The 14,712-nt window shown below is 40.0% G+C and overlaps 1 protein-coding gene across 1 annotated transcript; it reads right to left on the bottom strand.

The window, feature by feature from the left end:
• Nucleotides 1–9,780: 9,780 nt before the first annotated feature.
• On the bottom strand, nucleotides 9,781–10,929 carry LOC130421196 (uncharacterized). Its single transcript, XM_056748964.1, has one exon. It carries the CDS (start codon nucleotides 10,781–10,783, stop codon nucleotides 9,917–9,919), a length of 867 nt encoding a protein of 288 aa, XP_056604942.1. The 5' UTR covers nucleotides 10,784–10,929; the 3' UTR covers nucleotides 9,781–9,916.
• Between the last annotated feature and the right edge of the window lie 3,783 nt (nucleotides 10,930–14,712).

Genomic DNA, 14,712 nt, shown 5'->3' with positions numbered 1-14,712 from the left:
TAAAACGGCTTTACCTGTCATCAATGCTTTATAATCTGATGTTTTCCCCTTGTCCATTCACCAAAGTTATAAGCCTCGCAAAGAAGTGGGTTACAGTGCATTTTCACGGAGTGGCTTAACCCCCCCAGCTGTTATAAAATGCACTGTAACCCACTGCTTTGCAGGGCTTATTGATTGATTTTTAAAACGGTTATTCCATATGCGTAGCAAGATTTCATAAAATTAAGTAAATAAAATGATATTTAGGCTATGTAATGCGGTCGGGTATTTTATAACGGCTTAGAACTTGGCACATTAGATGAGAATCGAGGACAAGAACTGACTGTTTAATAATCGGTTTTAACTCACATTAAGAATTAAAGTAAGCATCAGGGTTACATGTAATTTATGTTTACTGTTAAATTACACCTGAATCTAGTTACGGCTCAAATGTAACCTGGCTTATTTTTAAACAAGGTTTCAAGTTTGTTGCAACAGAATGATTAAATAAAGCTCATTTAATCAGTATTTAAGCCTAAGCCTTAATGGTGCAACCCAGCCTAATGCCTGCTTCATTTTGTCTGCAGCACACATTCATTTTAGCATCCATATTAACTATGGGGATACTTTGATACATTGGCTTTAGTCTAGCCAAATTTAGCCAATTTTGTGGTTGACGATCATTGCACAATCTCACCTGAAATGCTTTAATATTGAAGGTCCTTAAAGTGATAGTTCACCCAAAAATGAAAATTCTGTTGTCATTTACTCACCCTCTTGTCATGTCAAAACTGAGTGACTTCCTTTGTTTTGCAAAACACAAAGAAGATATTTTGAAGACTGGCACCCATTCACTTGCATTGATTTTTTTTGTCTATACAATAGAAGGGTGCCACTGCTGTTCGGTCACCAACTTTCTTCAAAATATCTTTTTTGCTGTGTGTGGAAGAAAATTATACAGTTTTGAAATGACATGAGGATGAGTAAAAGATGACACAATTTTCACTATTACTTAAAAACATAATTAGTTTTTAGAAATGAACATTATTAGAAATTATTTGTGTTTTCACTATAGGGGTGTTCAGTTAATGTTGTCAAACTTCAAAAGATTGTCAAGTTATGTTTAATAACTGAAAAGACTAAGTTAAGTTACTCCTGTTCCTGAAGGGTCACTGTCCTGCAGAGTTTAGCTTTAACCCCATTCAAACACGCCTGAACCTCTTTATTAAGCCTAAACCTGTCTAGGAACTTGCAGGCAGGTCTGTTGGAGGTGAGTTGGAGTTAACATCTTCAGAGCACTGTCCCTACAGGACAGAGTTTGGACACCCTGACATATAGGCACTGCCCATAACTGGTGACTGATCTGCCCTCGAGTTAGTTGTTCACATTCCACAATGTTTATTTGAACAGGAATGGCATCTGTGTGGTCAACAATCAGAACAAACAGTTTGTGTAGTTTTTTTTTACTGTAACTAACAATGTGGGTGTCAGTAACAGGTGAGGGTGTCAAATCCTTCTCATATTTTTGTGCAGTTAACTAACTTGGTGTTCTTCCTTGGTGGTCCCCACAGGCTCTCAGGACAGAAAAAGTGTGCTCTACGGATTGAATACGCAATGCCTTTAGTTTTACATTGTGTCTACGTGCTGTGAAAAGTTCTATTTAGTTCAAAATCTTAGGTGTATTTGACTTTCCTCTTTCAGACAAATACAATCAGAGTTCAAATAGCATTTCTGATGGCTCTTCCAAGCTTTACAATGGGAATGAATGGGGGATGAGATTTTGAAGCTCCAAGTGCATCCATCGATCAAAAAGTGCTCCACACAGCTCCATAGGATTATTAAAGAACTTCTGAAGTGAATCAATTGTTTAAGAGAAACATAAATATGAACAACTTTTTAAACCGTAATGTTTCACTTCAGTGCACTATCGACAGATAACAGAAGTTAAACATAATAGTTTGAAAAGTTAATGGAAATTTCTTTAAAATGCATCGATTCATTTCAGATGGCATTTATTTGCCCCATGGAGTCGTGTGGAACAGGTGATATTTTTTGATCGATAAATGCACTTTTTGGAGCTTCAAAATCTCACCCCTCTTTCATTCCCATTATAAGGATTGAAAGAGCCATGATAACGTGTATAATAACTTTGACGAAGAAACTCATATACACCAAGGAAGTCTTGAGAGTGAGTAAAATATAGGGTTATTTAGATTTTTGTATGAACAATTAGTTTAATTATGCAACACTCCAGCTGCATGTATGCAAAATGTATTACCTTTTTTCTTGTTGTGTTTTGGTGGTTCTGGAGGTTTTGGTGCTGATGGTAGGCTTTGTGTTATGGTTTCTTCATCTGATAAATACATGTTATCAGAATTTTTTTTTTTCTAGAACAAAGAAAAGAGAACACCATACATGTCATTATGACTTCTGTGATGTAGCAAATACTCTTATAAATAGACAATCCATTGTAAGCTACAAGCTCCCCTTGAGACCTGCAAAAGTCAAACTTCTGTATTTGAAACATGAAGGTAAATGATGACAGTTTACATATTTTAAACCATTTCTCTGGAGAGTACGTACTTATGAACCCTTTTCCCAAGAAGTTCAGGCTCTGAATTGATGTCAGATGTGTAGCTGGCCTTCTTCCAGTTCTTGGCAACGTTGTCAAAAGATGCTGATACGTGAGATGTTATATGGTTATTTTATGTGCACAAAAACATGAAAACATGTACCATTTCATGTGGTTGTTTAACAATTGGCAAAATTATGTTTCATTTCAAGTAGAAAATGTTCTGCTCCTACCAGACTCATGAAGAATTCTTGCTTTGTGTTGGGTCTTGCTTTTGTGCTTCTAATTTATTAACGACCGTGTGGAAGGGACACTTTTCTGTTCCAACCTGACAATGCCCCTGTGAACAAAGAAGGATTTTAAAAGAAATTCAGTCGATGGGGATGTACATAACTGGTCTGCATAAAGCCCAGAGCTAAACTTAACTGAACAACTTTGGTGTGACTTTATACAGAAAGTTTAACCAAAACACTCAACTTGAGCCAAAACTCAACCCAACATCAATGGCAATAGTAGTCATTTTGGGACCGAAAAAGGCACTTTCAAAACTGTTAAAATTGTATTTCTGCAGAATTTTGTTTCCATCTCGGTTGCAAACGTTTTGGAAGAACCTTTTTCTGTTCCAAAATGGGTGTACCCCTGTGTACAAGTCATTGAGTGTACATAGCATTGCCATGTTGGAATATAAAAGGGCCCATCTCAAACGGTTGCTAAATTCGAAGCACACAATTCCCTAAAATATCACAATTTGCTGTGGTATTAAGATTTGTACTGATGAAAATGACAATATTAGTTCAATCAAACTCTAACTACAGAAAACAAGCACAGATATAGATTTACTCTTTACGTAAAAGAGGAATTGAAACAAAGCAACAATGATGGGGTACAAGGAAAATTTTGCTCTCTATCTCTTCAAACTTGCAGAAATTGACTGCTGTGGAGAGGTTGTCATCTACGTAGATGCCAAGAGTATGGTAGCGGGTAGTTAAAAAAGGTTTCCAGGTGGTTGAAGGTACTGTAGGCAACATAAATTTCATCCCTGAATGAAATGATGTTCTTCAGCTTAGCAGCTTTACCACTGATGTAAACGAGACTGTTTGACTGATCCAGCTTGAAAGTGTTAGAGCTTGTTCTCAATTCTTTGTATTGTGCTGCTTCATAAAAATTTGCAGTGATAGGACCAGTTGCATGGAGTTTTCTTAACGCGTATGGTCTGGTTTTGTGAGTTTTTGTACAGCAACTTTGCATTTCAGAGAATCTTCTGACTATTTGACTTTGGCACGTTGGTTTCCTCAGAAGTCTTTTCAGAATGTACAGGTGATTCTCATATTTGAAAGCGATGAATTTGTCCAGGATGCCATGCTGTTTTGCATCGTCTGCAAGGTGTACAAGGCAGTGTGCAGTGTAGGACAAGAATTTTGGACCATACAGCTGACCAAAGTAGGTGAGAAATAGAACCAGTATGCCATTGGCATCGTGTGCCATCGTAGGGAAAATAAATACTAAGGGAATCAATGGGAGATAAGATCTGTTTGGTTACTGACATTTTTCCAAATATCTTTCATTGTGTTCACCAGAACAAAGAAATACATGTTTGAAACAAACTGACGGCGAGTAAATTATAACAAAATTTCATTTTTGGGTGAACTAGCCCTTTAAGTATTCTGAATCTATTGTGCAATGTTCAAAATGATCCTTATATAAATGTAAGGTGACTAATGTTTACTAATGTGCTAATGTAACTTTGTTGTACCAATATAGTTGTGTTATTTTGTTGTTATGTGCACCTTATAACTTTCTTAGAGAATTGTTATTTAATGCTTAGTTGAAGTGTGGGAAACTTTTAAGTGTGTTTGTGACCGTAATAAATCCTAGACGTAATTTTGATTAATCTCTAGTACAATAGGTGGCGGCATGCATATGTTGTGCTGCCCTCCAATAAACCGCAGGAGAACAAGAATTATATCCAGCGAGCACCACTTGCTATAACATGCTCACAGTCTGGTTTGCTGATATCTCGTGAGGACTGTGGATTAACAGCCTTTAAAAGGGAAGAGTTTTAGTCATTTAGATGTTAAAATGTGTTTCATAAAAGCAGGTGTTTGTTTTATTTTATTTAGCAATCAACAGACTGTGTGTGACGAGCTTGAAATGTAACTTATCTTGCGCTTCAAATCTAACTTCGTTCGCGCATTTCTCTCGCACTTGAAATCTATTAGCTTGCGCACAGCGCACTATAAACCAAAGGGTAATATATTTAAACATTTTCCCACCACAAATGCAGCTTTGTTTTCCCATTTTTTACCCAGATGGACATGCGACCTACAAAACACCAAATATCACCAATCTACGTTATTCACGTTTTACAACTATTTTCCCGGTAAAGAGTTGATGTGTTTTTTCAGATGAAGTGTGCAGAAAGACGTTGAAGAGTTTGAGGGACACATATTTAAAGGAGAGGAGAAAGGAGACAGGTAATAGGAGTGGGTCAGCAGCAGGGGAAAAAGTGGAAGTACTCTGCGGTCCTGTCTTTCCTAGGCCGCTTTGTCTCCCCAGACAAGCAGGAATATGCAGAGGAGGGATGAGGAGAATCAGGTGAACAGGCAGCAGGGTATGACCAGCCAGAGGACCAGGGCAAGGCAGCAGTAGGTGTGTTGACTAGTGAATCAAAACAACAGGGCAGATATGATGAAAAGTGTAAATTAATTAGTTTGTACAGGAGTGATGTGCAATGTGTGTAATGTCGTATTAATATTTAAAATTGTCATGATAGAGCCGACTGGTTCTTTTGATGGCAGTGAGCCTGGGTCCCCTCTGTCAGAACCTGCTGTTGCTTCCCCTGCTGGCCCTTCATCATCTGCTGCTGTACCCAGAGGTGTGTACAGGCAATGATGACCATGCTTACATGCATATTATATTATATTTACAGTAACCACTAATAACCTCTCACAACACTGACGGTTTGTGAATGAGTTTAATCCTTTTCTGCCTTCTCATTGTATAACATGTGTTATCATTTGATACAACACCACCAAGAAGAAGAGCTCAGAGAACGCCTTTGGAGCAGCCATCAGAGGTGGAGCAGCAGCTCCCAGAAGCACTCCGGACCCGTCGTGTAGCCCCACTCACTCACATTACAATACACCAATCAATCCCATCAGTAAAGCTGATGGAACGAGTTGGCTTTTGACACAAGACTTTATGGCCATTTATTCATTAATAATACCTCTGGGCCCGATTGTGCCTGATGTGCTAACTATTCTGAATGCGATACCACACAATCACACCCACTTCACGGTGGTGGATTTGTGTGCAGCCTTCTTCTCTATCCCCGTCAATCCAGATACTCAGCCATTGTTTTCATTTACATTTAAAGGTGCGCAGCTGACCTTGAAACGCCTTCCTCAGGGTTTTATTGATAGCCCTGCCGTCTTCTCCGCTGCAGTGAAACGTGTTTTGGACATAATAACTGATCTGCCATCTACAGTATACCGATGACATTTTAATCTCCACTGAAACTGAGTCTGACTGTTTGTAGGCCTCAATTGTGGTTTGCAATGTGCTTGCGAGCGCTGGATTTAAGGCCTTAAATGACAAACTGCAGTCGGTGCAACCCAAAGTCCATTACCTGGGCCACACCATTTCACAGGGCCTGAAGGCCATTTCAGCTGAGAGGGTGCAGCTGATAACTCAACTCAACTTTATTTATATAGCGCTTTTTACAATTTTCATTGTTACAAAGCAGCTGTACATGAGACACATTTAATACAAGTATGAATTCTAAAGCAGCCCCCCCGGCCAGGCAGATGGTGGTGAGGAACCCAAAACTCCCATTGAGAAAAAAACCCTCAGGGGAACCCAGGCCCAACCAGGGGATTCCAGTTCCCCTCTGGCAAAAGCTGCTGCCTCTGCACAAGCTCAACAGTGCTTGCACAACAAGGCTTAATAAAAATATAAAAATTAAGGATTTAAGATTATCATTAAAAATCTAATAGCATTTGAAATGTTGTAGGAAAAACAAAGTTGTCGCGTCCTTTATCCAGCTCTATCCTCTTAGCTCTTGTCAGGTCACCGCTTCCCATTCTCAGCTCTGCCATCAGGTCTGGGCATGAACTGCATCCTGCGGTAACCTTGGAACAAAGAGACAAGACTGGCTGAGAGTAGAGTACTGTTCTGCACTCTTTGATGCAACAAGTACATCATTTGTTGTTGTATGTTTTCCTGGTTCCGGTTGATCTAAATAATGCAGCCTAAATCCTCTGAGGAATAATATTATGAAGGTGTAGTGTGTGCAAGATTAAAAAGATGAGTCTTTAGTCTAGATTTAAACTGACAGAGTGTGTCTGCTTCCCGGACCGTGCAGGGAAGAATATTCCAAAGTTTAGGCGCTAGATAAGAAAAGGATCTACCACCTGCACTTGATTTTGAAATTCTAGGTATTACCAACTGACAGGACGCCTGAGAGCGTAATGTACGTGGAGGTCTGTAATACAATAGAAGTTCATTCAAATACTGCGGCGCTAGACCATGTAGGGCTTTATAGGTAATAAGCAAGATCTTAAAGTTAATGCGATGCTTTATAGGTAACCAGTGCAAGGTTGACAGAACCGGGGTTATATGCTCATACTTTTTTGTACGTGTAAGAACTCGAGCTGCCGCGTTTTGAACCAGTTGCAGTTTTTGTAATAGGCCAGCAGGGCAACCACCTAGAAGTGCATTACAGTAATCTAGTCTTGATGTCATGAATGCATGAATTAATTTCTCTGCATCTGACAGTGACAGCATATGACGTAATTTAGATATATTCTTAAAATGGAAAAATGCAATTTTACAGGTGTTGGCGACATGGCTTTCAAATGAGAGAGTACTGTCGAATACAACGCCAAGATTCTTAGCTGATGACGAGGATTTTATGGAGCATCCGTCAATCGTTAAGCAGTATTCTTGGTTGTTACGCATAGCAGTTTTCGGTCCAGTAAGTAACACTTCTGTTTTTTCCGAGTTTAGTAGTAAAAAATTGTTACTCATCCACATTTTTAAGTCAACTATGCAATCCTTTATTCGATGAAACAGTTGGGTTTCATGAGGCATCGAGGAAATATAAAGTTGAGTATCATCAGCATAACAGTGAAACCTAATTCCGTGTCACTTTATTATATCTCCTAGAGGTAGCATGTATAATGCGAAGAGCAGGGGTCCCAAGACTGAGCCCTGTGGTACACCGTACTGGACTTGTGATTTGCGGGACACCTCATTGTTTATTGCTACAAATTGAAAACGGTCGGATAAATAAGACTTAAACCATTTCAATGCTATTCCGTTAATGCCGACGTAATTTTCGAGTCTATGTAGAAGTATGCTGTGGTCAATGGTGTCAAATGCAGCACTGAGGTCTAGCAGCACCAATAACGAAATACAGCCACGGTCAGACGCTAAAAGCAGATCATTTGTAACTCTGATCAAAGCAGTCTCTGTACTGTGACATGCTCGAAATCCAGACTGGAATTCATCATTAATGTCAATCCTTTGGAGGAAGGAGCATAATTGAGTTGAAACTACTTTTTCCAGAACTTTAGATATAAAAGGTAAATTCGATATAGGCCTGTAATTCCCTAGTTCTTTAGGGTCGAGTTTGGTTTTTTTTAAAAGAGGCCTTATAACAGCCACCTTAAATGCTTTAGGCACATGTCCTAATGTCAGAGATGAGTTAATAATACTAAGAAGAGGATCTATAATTTCTGGGAGCATTTCTTTCAGTAGTTTTGTAGGTATAGGGTCTAGCATGCATGTTGTTGATTTAGATGATCTAATGATTTTAGACAGTTCATCGTGATCTACTGTAGAAAATAATTGCAATTTCTCCTTAGGGGTGCTGTAGTTAGTATGTTCAGCGGATTTTACTACAGGTTGCATTGTTATAATTTTTTCTCTTATATCTTGGATTTTACTTGTGAAGTAGTTCATAAATTCATCACTGTTATGCTGATAATCAGAATCTGACGTCGATAACGACTTATTTTTTGTTTATTTAGCCACGGTGTTAAATAAGAACCTAGGGTTGTGATGGTTTTCCTCTATTAGTGTTGAAAAGTAGGTGGATCTAGACGTTTTTATGGCATTCCTGTAATTTCGAGTACTATCCTTCCATGCTATACGAAATACCTCTAAATTAGTTTTCTTAAAGTTGCGCTCCATTTTACGGGATGCTTTTTTTAGAGTCTGAGTGTGTTCATTATACCACGGTGTTGGGCTGCTATTTTTAATTTTCTTTAATCGCAGAGGAGCAACTGTGTCTAATATTTCCGAGAAAGTAGAGTTAAAATTTTCAATAGTAGTGTCAAAATCGTCAACGTTATTACTCATGCTAGATATTTTAGACAATTCAGGCAGATTATCGAGGAACGCATCTTTGGTAGTTGAAGTAATCGTTCCACCATATTTGTAACAAGGAGTGTGATTTGCAGCCGTAGGCCATTGAACATAATATCAGATAATGATCCAAAATATCTTCACTCTGCTGAACGATTTTAACATCGTCCACATTTATACCATAAGAAAGTATTAAATCTAAAGTATGATTACGAAGGTGAGTGGGTCCTGACACATGTTGACTAACGCCCATGGAGTTAAGAGTGTCTTTGAAAGCCAGTCCCAAGGCATCTGTATCATTGTCTACATGGATATTAAAGTCACCGACGACAAGGACTCTATCTGCGACCAGTACTAGTTCTGATAAGAACCCACCAAAATCTTTAATAAAATCTGTGTGGTGCCCTGGAGGCCTATATACAATAGCTAGAATAAATTTTAAAAATGTTTTGTCCTTAGTATTAGGTGTCGATACGTGAAGTAACATGACTTCAAAAGAATTGTATTTAAAATAAGACTTCTGAGAGGTAATAAAAGAATTCTTGTAAAGTGCAGCGACACCTCCCCCTCTACCTTTTAGACGAGGCTCGTGTTTATAGTAATAATCATGGGGTACGGATTCATTTAGAGTAATATAATCATCTGGCTTTAGCCATGTTTCTGTCAAACAAAGCATGTCTATTTTATGATCGGTTATCAAATCGTTAACAAAAAGTGCTTTATTTGAGAGAGATCTAATATTAAGCAATCTGAGTCGTAACAGTTGATTATCTGTATTTTGTTCATGTTTGATTTGTTTAACGTTTATTAAATTACTTTCAAGAGGTTTACGCAATATTTTATGTTTGCTAATCCGGGGGACAGACACAGTCTCTATTTTATGTTGTTTGTAAAAAGGGATTATTACATGTTGTATATTTTGTGTATTCTGTAACGCGAGACGGCAAGCAGTTGGTTAAGCCATTCTGTCTCCTTCCTGACCTGGGCCCTAGGTAGTCAGACTTTAGCATTATTAAGACTGTGTGCCAAATTTCTAGAGAGGAGGGAAACCCCATCCCAGGAGGGATGGAGACCATCTCGTTTCAACAGGTCAGGTCTGCCCTCAAAACTCTTCCAGTTATTTATAAAATCTATATTATTCTGCAGGCACCACTCAGACAACCAGCCATTTAGTGATGATAATCTGCTATAAATCTCATCACCACGGTAAGCAGTAAGGGGGCCAGAGAATATTACAGTGTCTGACATCGTTTTTGCGAGCTCACACACCTCTTTAATATTATCTTTAGTGATCTCCGATTGACGGAGTCTAACATCATTTGTGCCGACATGAATAACAATCTTACTGTATTTACGATTAGCCTTAGCCAGCACATTTAAATTTGACTTGATGCCAGGCGCTCTGGCTCCCGGTAAACATTTGACTATGGTGGCTGGTGTCTCTATATTAACGTTCCGGACAATAGAATCACCGATCACTAGGGCACTTTCAGCAGGTTTCTCAGTCGGTGCGTCACTGAGCGGGGCAAACCTGTTCGAGACTTTAATCGGAACGGTTGAGTGATGTTTTGTCCTGCGACTATGCCGTCTCACCGTCACAAAGTTTCCCAGCTGCAGGGGATTTTCAACCGGAACCGAGCTGTGTGCGCTAACATTGCTCGCATCCGAAGTGTTTTCTACAGTCCTAACACTCTTACTATCCTCAAATAAAGATTGGATGCGAGACTCTAATTCTAAGATCTTCTCCGTCAGCCTAACTACTTCCCTGCATTTATCACATGTAAAACCCTCGCCGCTGACAGAGAAGGCTAAACTAAACATATGACATGAGGTGCAAGTAACAACAATAGGAATAGAAGCCATAACTCACCGGGTATGAAGTGCAATCCTAACTTACCAAGGTTGCTTGATGAGTCTTAGTATATACACTTAAAAAGAGAAACAGCTAGCACACAAGACAAATGGGGGGAGATGATATTCCACAATGTAAACAGAAGACAAGCTAACACGCTAATATGTTAGCGGCGTTACGCTTCAATTAATATAGATTTAGAAAATAAAGTTATAAATAATTCGGCAATGACAATGATAGGTAACTATAGTAAAATACACTAATATTTAGACCAGGAACAAATGTGATGTGAAGCAAGTGTCAGAGGATACAAACTAGCTGCCGGCAGCGATGCAATCAGGTGTGCAACAGGTGTCTCTCGATAAAGACTATGCGAACTCCTGAAAATGTGACACAGCTGCAAAGTTTTTTGGGATTGGTGAACTATTGCCGTGCATGGATACCTGACTGTGCGTATCATGACAAAAATCTACGATGTCTCGTTCAACATGGCATGGGTCCAAGAGACTCATTGAAGTGGACTTCTGAAGCGGAAGAACATTTTAATGCATTGAAGATTGCTATCACGTGCGCTTCTGCTTTGGGGCTACCAGATTATTCAAAGCCGTTTCACTTGAATGCGGGAGAGGCTATGGGTGTCGAAATGGCCGTTTTGACCCAAGAGCATAGTGGGAAACCACGTCCTGTCTCTTATTTGTCCAGACAATTAGACCCAATAGTCCATGGAATGCCTGCATGTCTTTGTGCAGTGGCTGCAGTGGCTGCGGCGGCAGAGAGGGGATGAGAAAATTGTTTTATCACATCCTTTTTTTTTATACACCACTCATCAGGTGGGTTTTTTTTGCACAATTTGAGGACACAGCACATGAGGGCCCAGAGAAGGTCTGGCTATGAAGCAACACTGTTGGCCACAGAAAATTTTAACCATTAAGGCCACTTCGGTTTCTAGCCCAGCAATTCAGTCACTGTTTGGCTTATCCACATTGATAACTGAAACTGTATTCATGATTGCATGAATGAGATTGAGCGCTCCACTGCGGCCAGGGTCGATCTGAAAGATACGCCCCTGGATGGGGGGGAGCATTTATATATAGATGGCTCATCTTCAAGACCATCTGATGGAGTGTATCTGTGTGGATATGCCATTGTGACACAGGAGGGTGGGAGGGTGGAGGCATACCGCCTGAACCATAACTCAGCACAGGCTGCAGAAATAATTGCATTATCAAGAGCCTGCGAGATAACAAAAGGCAAAAGAGCTACCATTTATACGGATAGCAAATATGCGTATGGGGTCGTTCAAGACTTCGCCCAGACTTGGGCTAGACGAAATTTTCAGACATCTGAGGGCAAACCAATATCACATGCAGAGTTGGTGGGAGATTTATTACTCGCTGTAATATTGCCATCTGAACTAGCTGTAGTGAAGGTCAGGGGACATGTTTCAGGAGATGAAACAGACGCTGTTGGCAACAGAAATGCTGATGAAATGGCCAAATGGGCCGCGGAACATGCTGAGTTTTCTCCATATCAGAGAGCGGAGAGTAGTGACATAGAAACAATGATGTTTGCACATGTATCATGCCTTCCTGTCATAGATTTGAAAATTTTGCAAAGTCAACCCACACAGGGAGACGTGAAACATTGTGCAGAAAATGGATGCGCACCAGATGCTTACATTTTGATAAGAGCTTTCCTGTAGCTCAGTGGTAAGAGCATTGCGTTAACAACACAAGGTTGTGGGTTCAATCCCAGGGGATTGCAAATACCTATGTAAAATGTATAGGATAAAGCAATGTAAGTCGCTTTGGAAAAAGGGGCTGCCTAAATGTAAATGTAAATGTAGATAAAAATGGTAGAATCGCATTACCAAAGCTCTCCTTGGTAATATTGATAAGACATTACCATGGTATTTTGCACAACAGCGTGTCTAAAGTTACACAGATGATTAATCGCCTGTATTGTATACAGGTTACAGCAATAATGGTCAAACTAATAGTATTCTCGTGTATGCCAGCGGTCGGAAATCTAAAATACATATTAACTATTGTCGATAGGTTTTCAAAATGGCCTGAAGTATTTGCACACGCGAAGGAGGACGCTAAAACTGTTGTACTATAATATACCCTACCACCCGCAGTCGTTGGGGGTGGTGGAACGAACGCACCGAACAATCAAAGATAAGATCACGAAAGCCTCTATGGAAACATGCAGGAAATGGCCAGATGTGCTACCTGCCGTATTGGCAGAAATGAGAATGACCCCATCCTCAACGACAAAATACTTACCATTTGAAATTTTGATGGGTAGACCTTTCCCGACCCCTTGGGTCAAAGGTCGCGCAGGCGTTTCTTCCCTAGGAGACATGGAGGTGATCCTGGATGACCACGTGATTTCCCTTATTGATAAATTGAATTCTGTGTGTGCTGATGTTTCTCTTTCTCTCCCTATTCCGTTAGATAAGCCCACCCATAATTTCGTTCCAGCCCAACAGGTGCTGATTCGGAGTCTGAAACCAGTCACCGTGGGGGAACCGGATATCTTGTGCCAGCTGTAGTTATCGCTGTAACTAGAACTGGAGTGCTAATGGATCATCAACCGCAGTGGATTCACGCATCCAGGCTGAAGCATCTGCCAACATCCGCATCACCAATTGACATTGTAGGGCCTTAAAAGCCTGCCCAAAGTGTGTGACAGGGCACTGGTGAGAGGGCTTTTGCCAGACAGAAGATCCTTGCTCTAGTAGTGGGCAAGGGGGCCATCTGTCGGCTGAACATAGGGCCTGGGCAAATTTTGTCCTATTTAAAGTTTCCCGATCACCTCTGAAGGTTCCCCTGTTACAAATTTGGGTCCAAATTGCCCAATATGTCAATCATATGTTTGGTATTGATACTAGCCGGTGCACAAGCAATTAAATTATTAGTTGAGGATGATTCATGGTTGGACCATGACGATCCACCGCATTCATATGCCACAAACATGTGGTGGAGATTGGCTAATTACAGACAAGTAAATTAAAGTGAAGACAAGTGACATGAAAGGTAATTGTTATGTATGTACTCTATTACCACATAGTTCCCACTCTACTAGACTTGATGTAAAGGTGCCGAAGTTAGAATATAATGTAGATTGTGTATTGTCTGCAGTTACTCTGCTTCTAGACGTACAGAAATGGTGCTCTCCAGTACATTGTTCCAATCCTGAAAATTGTACAGATAAGTTAATCATGAGTATGGATACTGTCCCGCAAGTTGTATCTCCTATGGGGACAGTAATATCTGTGCCAAAGGGACTATGGTGTGTAGAGAGAAAGACAGAGGGAGAAAATGATCTAGGACAGATCCCATTGTCACACTGTAAGGAAGTGAGGAATACCTCAACGGCTGGAGGATGCTGTGTAAATTGTCTATTAGCATACATGAATGAATATCCACAGATGAATAAAATTAAATGTAAAACCCAAGATGGGTTAGGATAGGGTATGATGAACACACAGCTAACTTGGAGACGAGCTAATTCCACAGGAAAAAATGATTGCATGGAATATTGTAGGCCAAATATTCACAGCCACCCGCTCCGTACCTTCACACAAAGGCACAAGAATATCAGCCGATTGGTGGTGGTTGTGTGGACATAGAGTCTATACAGCATTGCCAAGAAATTGGACAGGAAGGTGTGCTTTGGTAGAACCAGCAAAAACAATAATAATAGTTGGAAGTCAACCAAAATTAAGCATTATGTAGAAAAGAGAGTTGGCTGATAGAGGTATAACACCAGCCAGTTCTAGATCAAACCCAGTGCCTACAGAGCATAGTCTATGGACTTGAGTTTTTCCAGCCTTTTCAGTAAAATCGAACATTGACTGATTTTAATTGTTATAATTTTTTCATGCATTCTGGTTTTGCTTTGCTTATGGCCCTGTATTATGGCTATGATTCGC

This window comes from Triplophysa dalaica, chromosome 5 (genome assembly GCF_015846415.1).
Source record: "Triplophysa dalaica isolate WHDGS20190420 chromosome 5, ASM1584641v1, whole genome shotgun sequence".
In the NCBI taxonomy this organism is placed as follows: Eukaryota; Metazoa; Chordata; class Actinopteri; order Cypriniformes; family Nemacheilidae; genus Triplophysa; species Triplophysa dalaica.
This window is presented reverse-complemented; position numbering and strand designations above follow the sequence as displayed.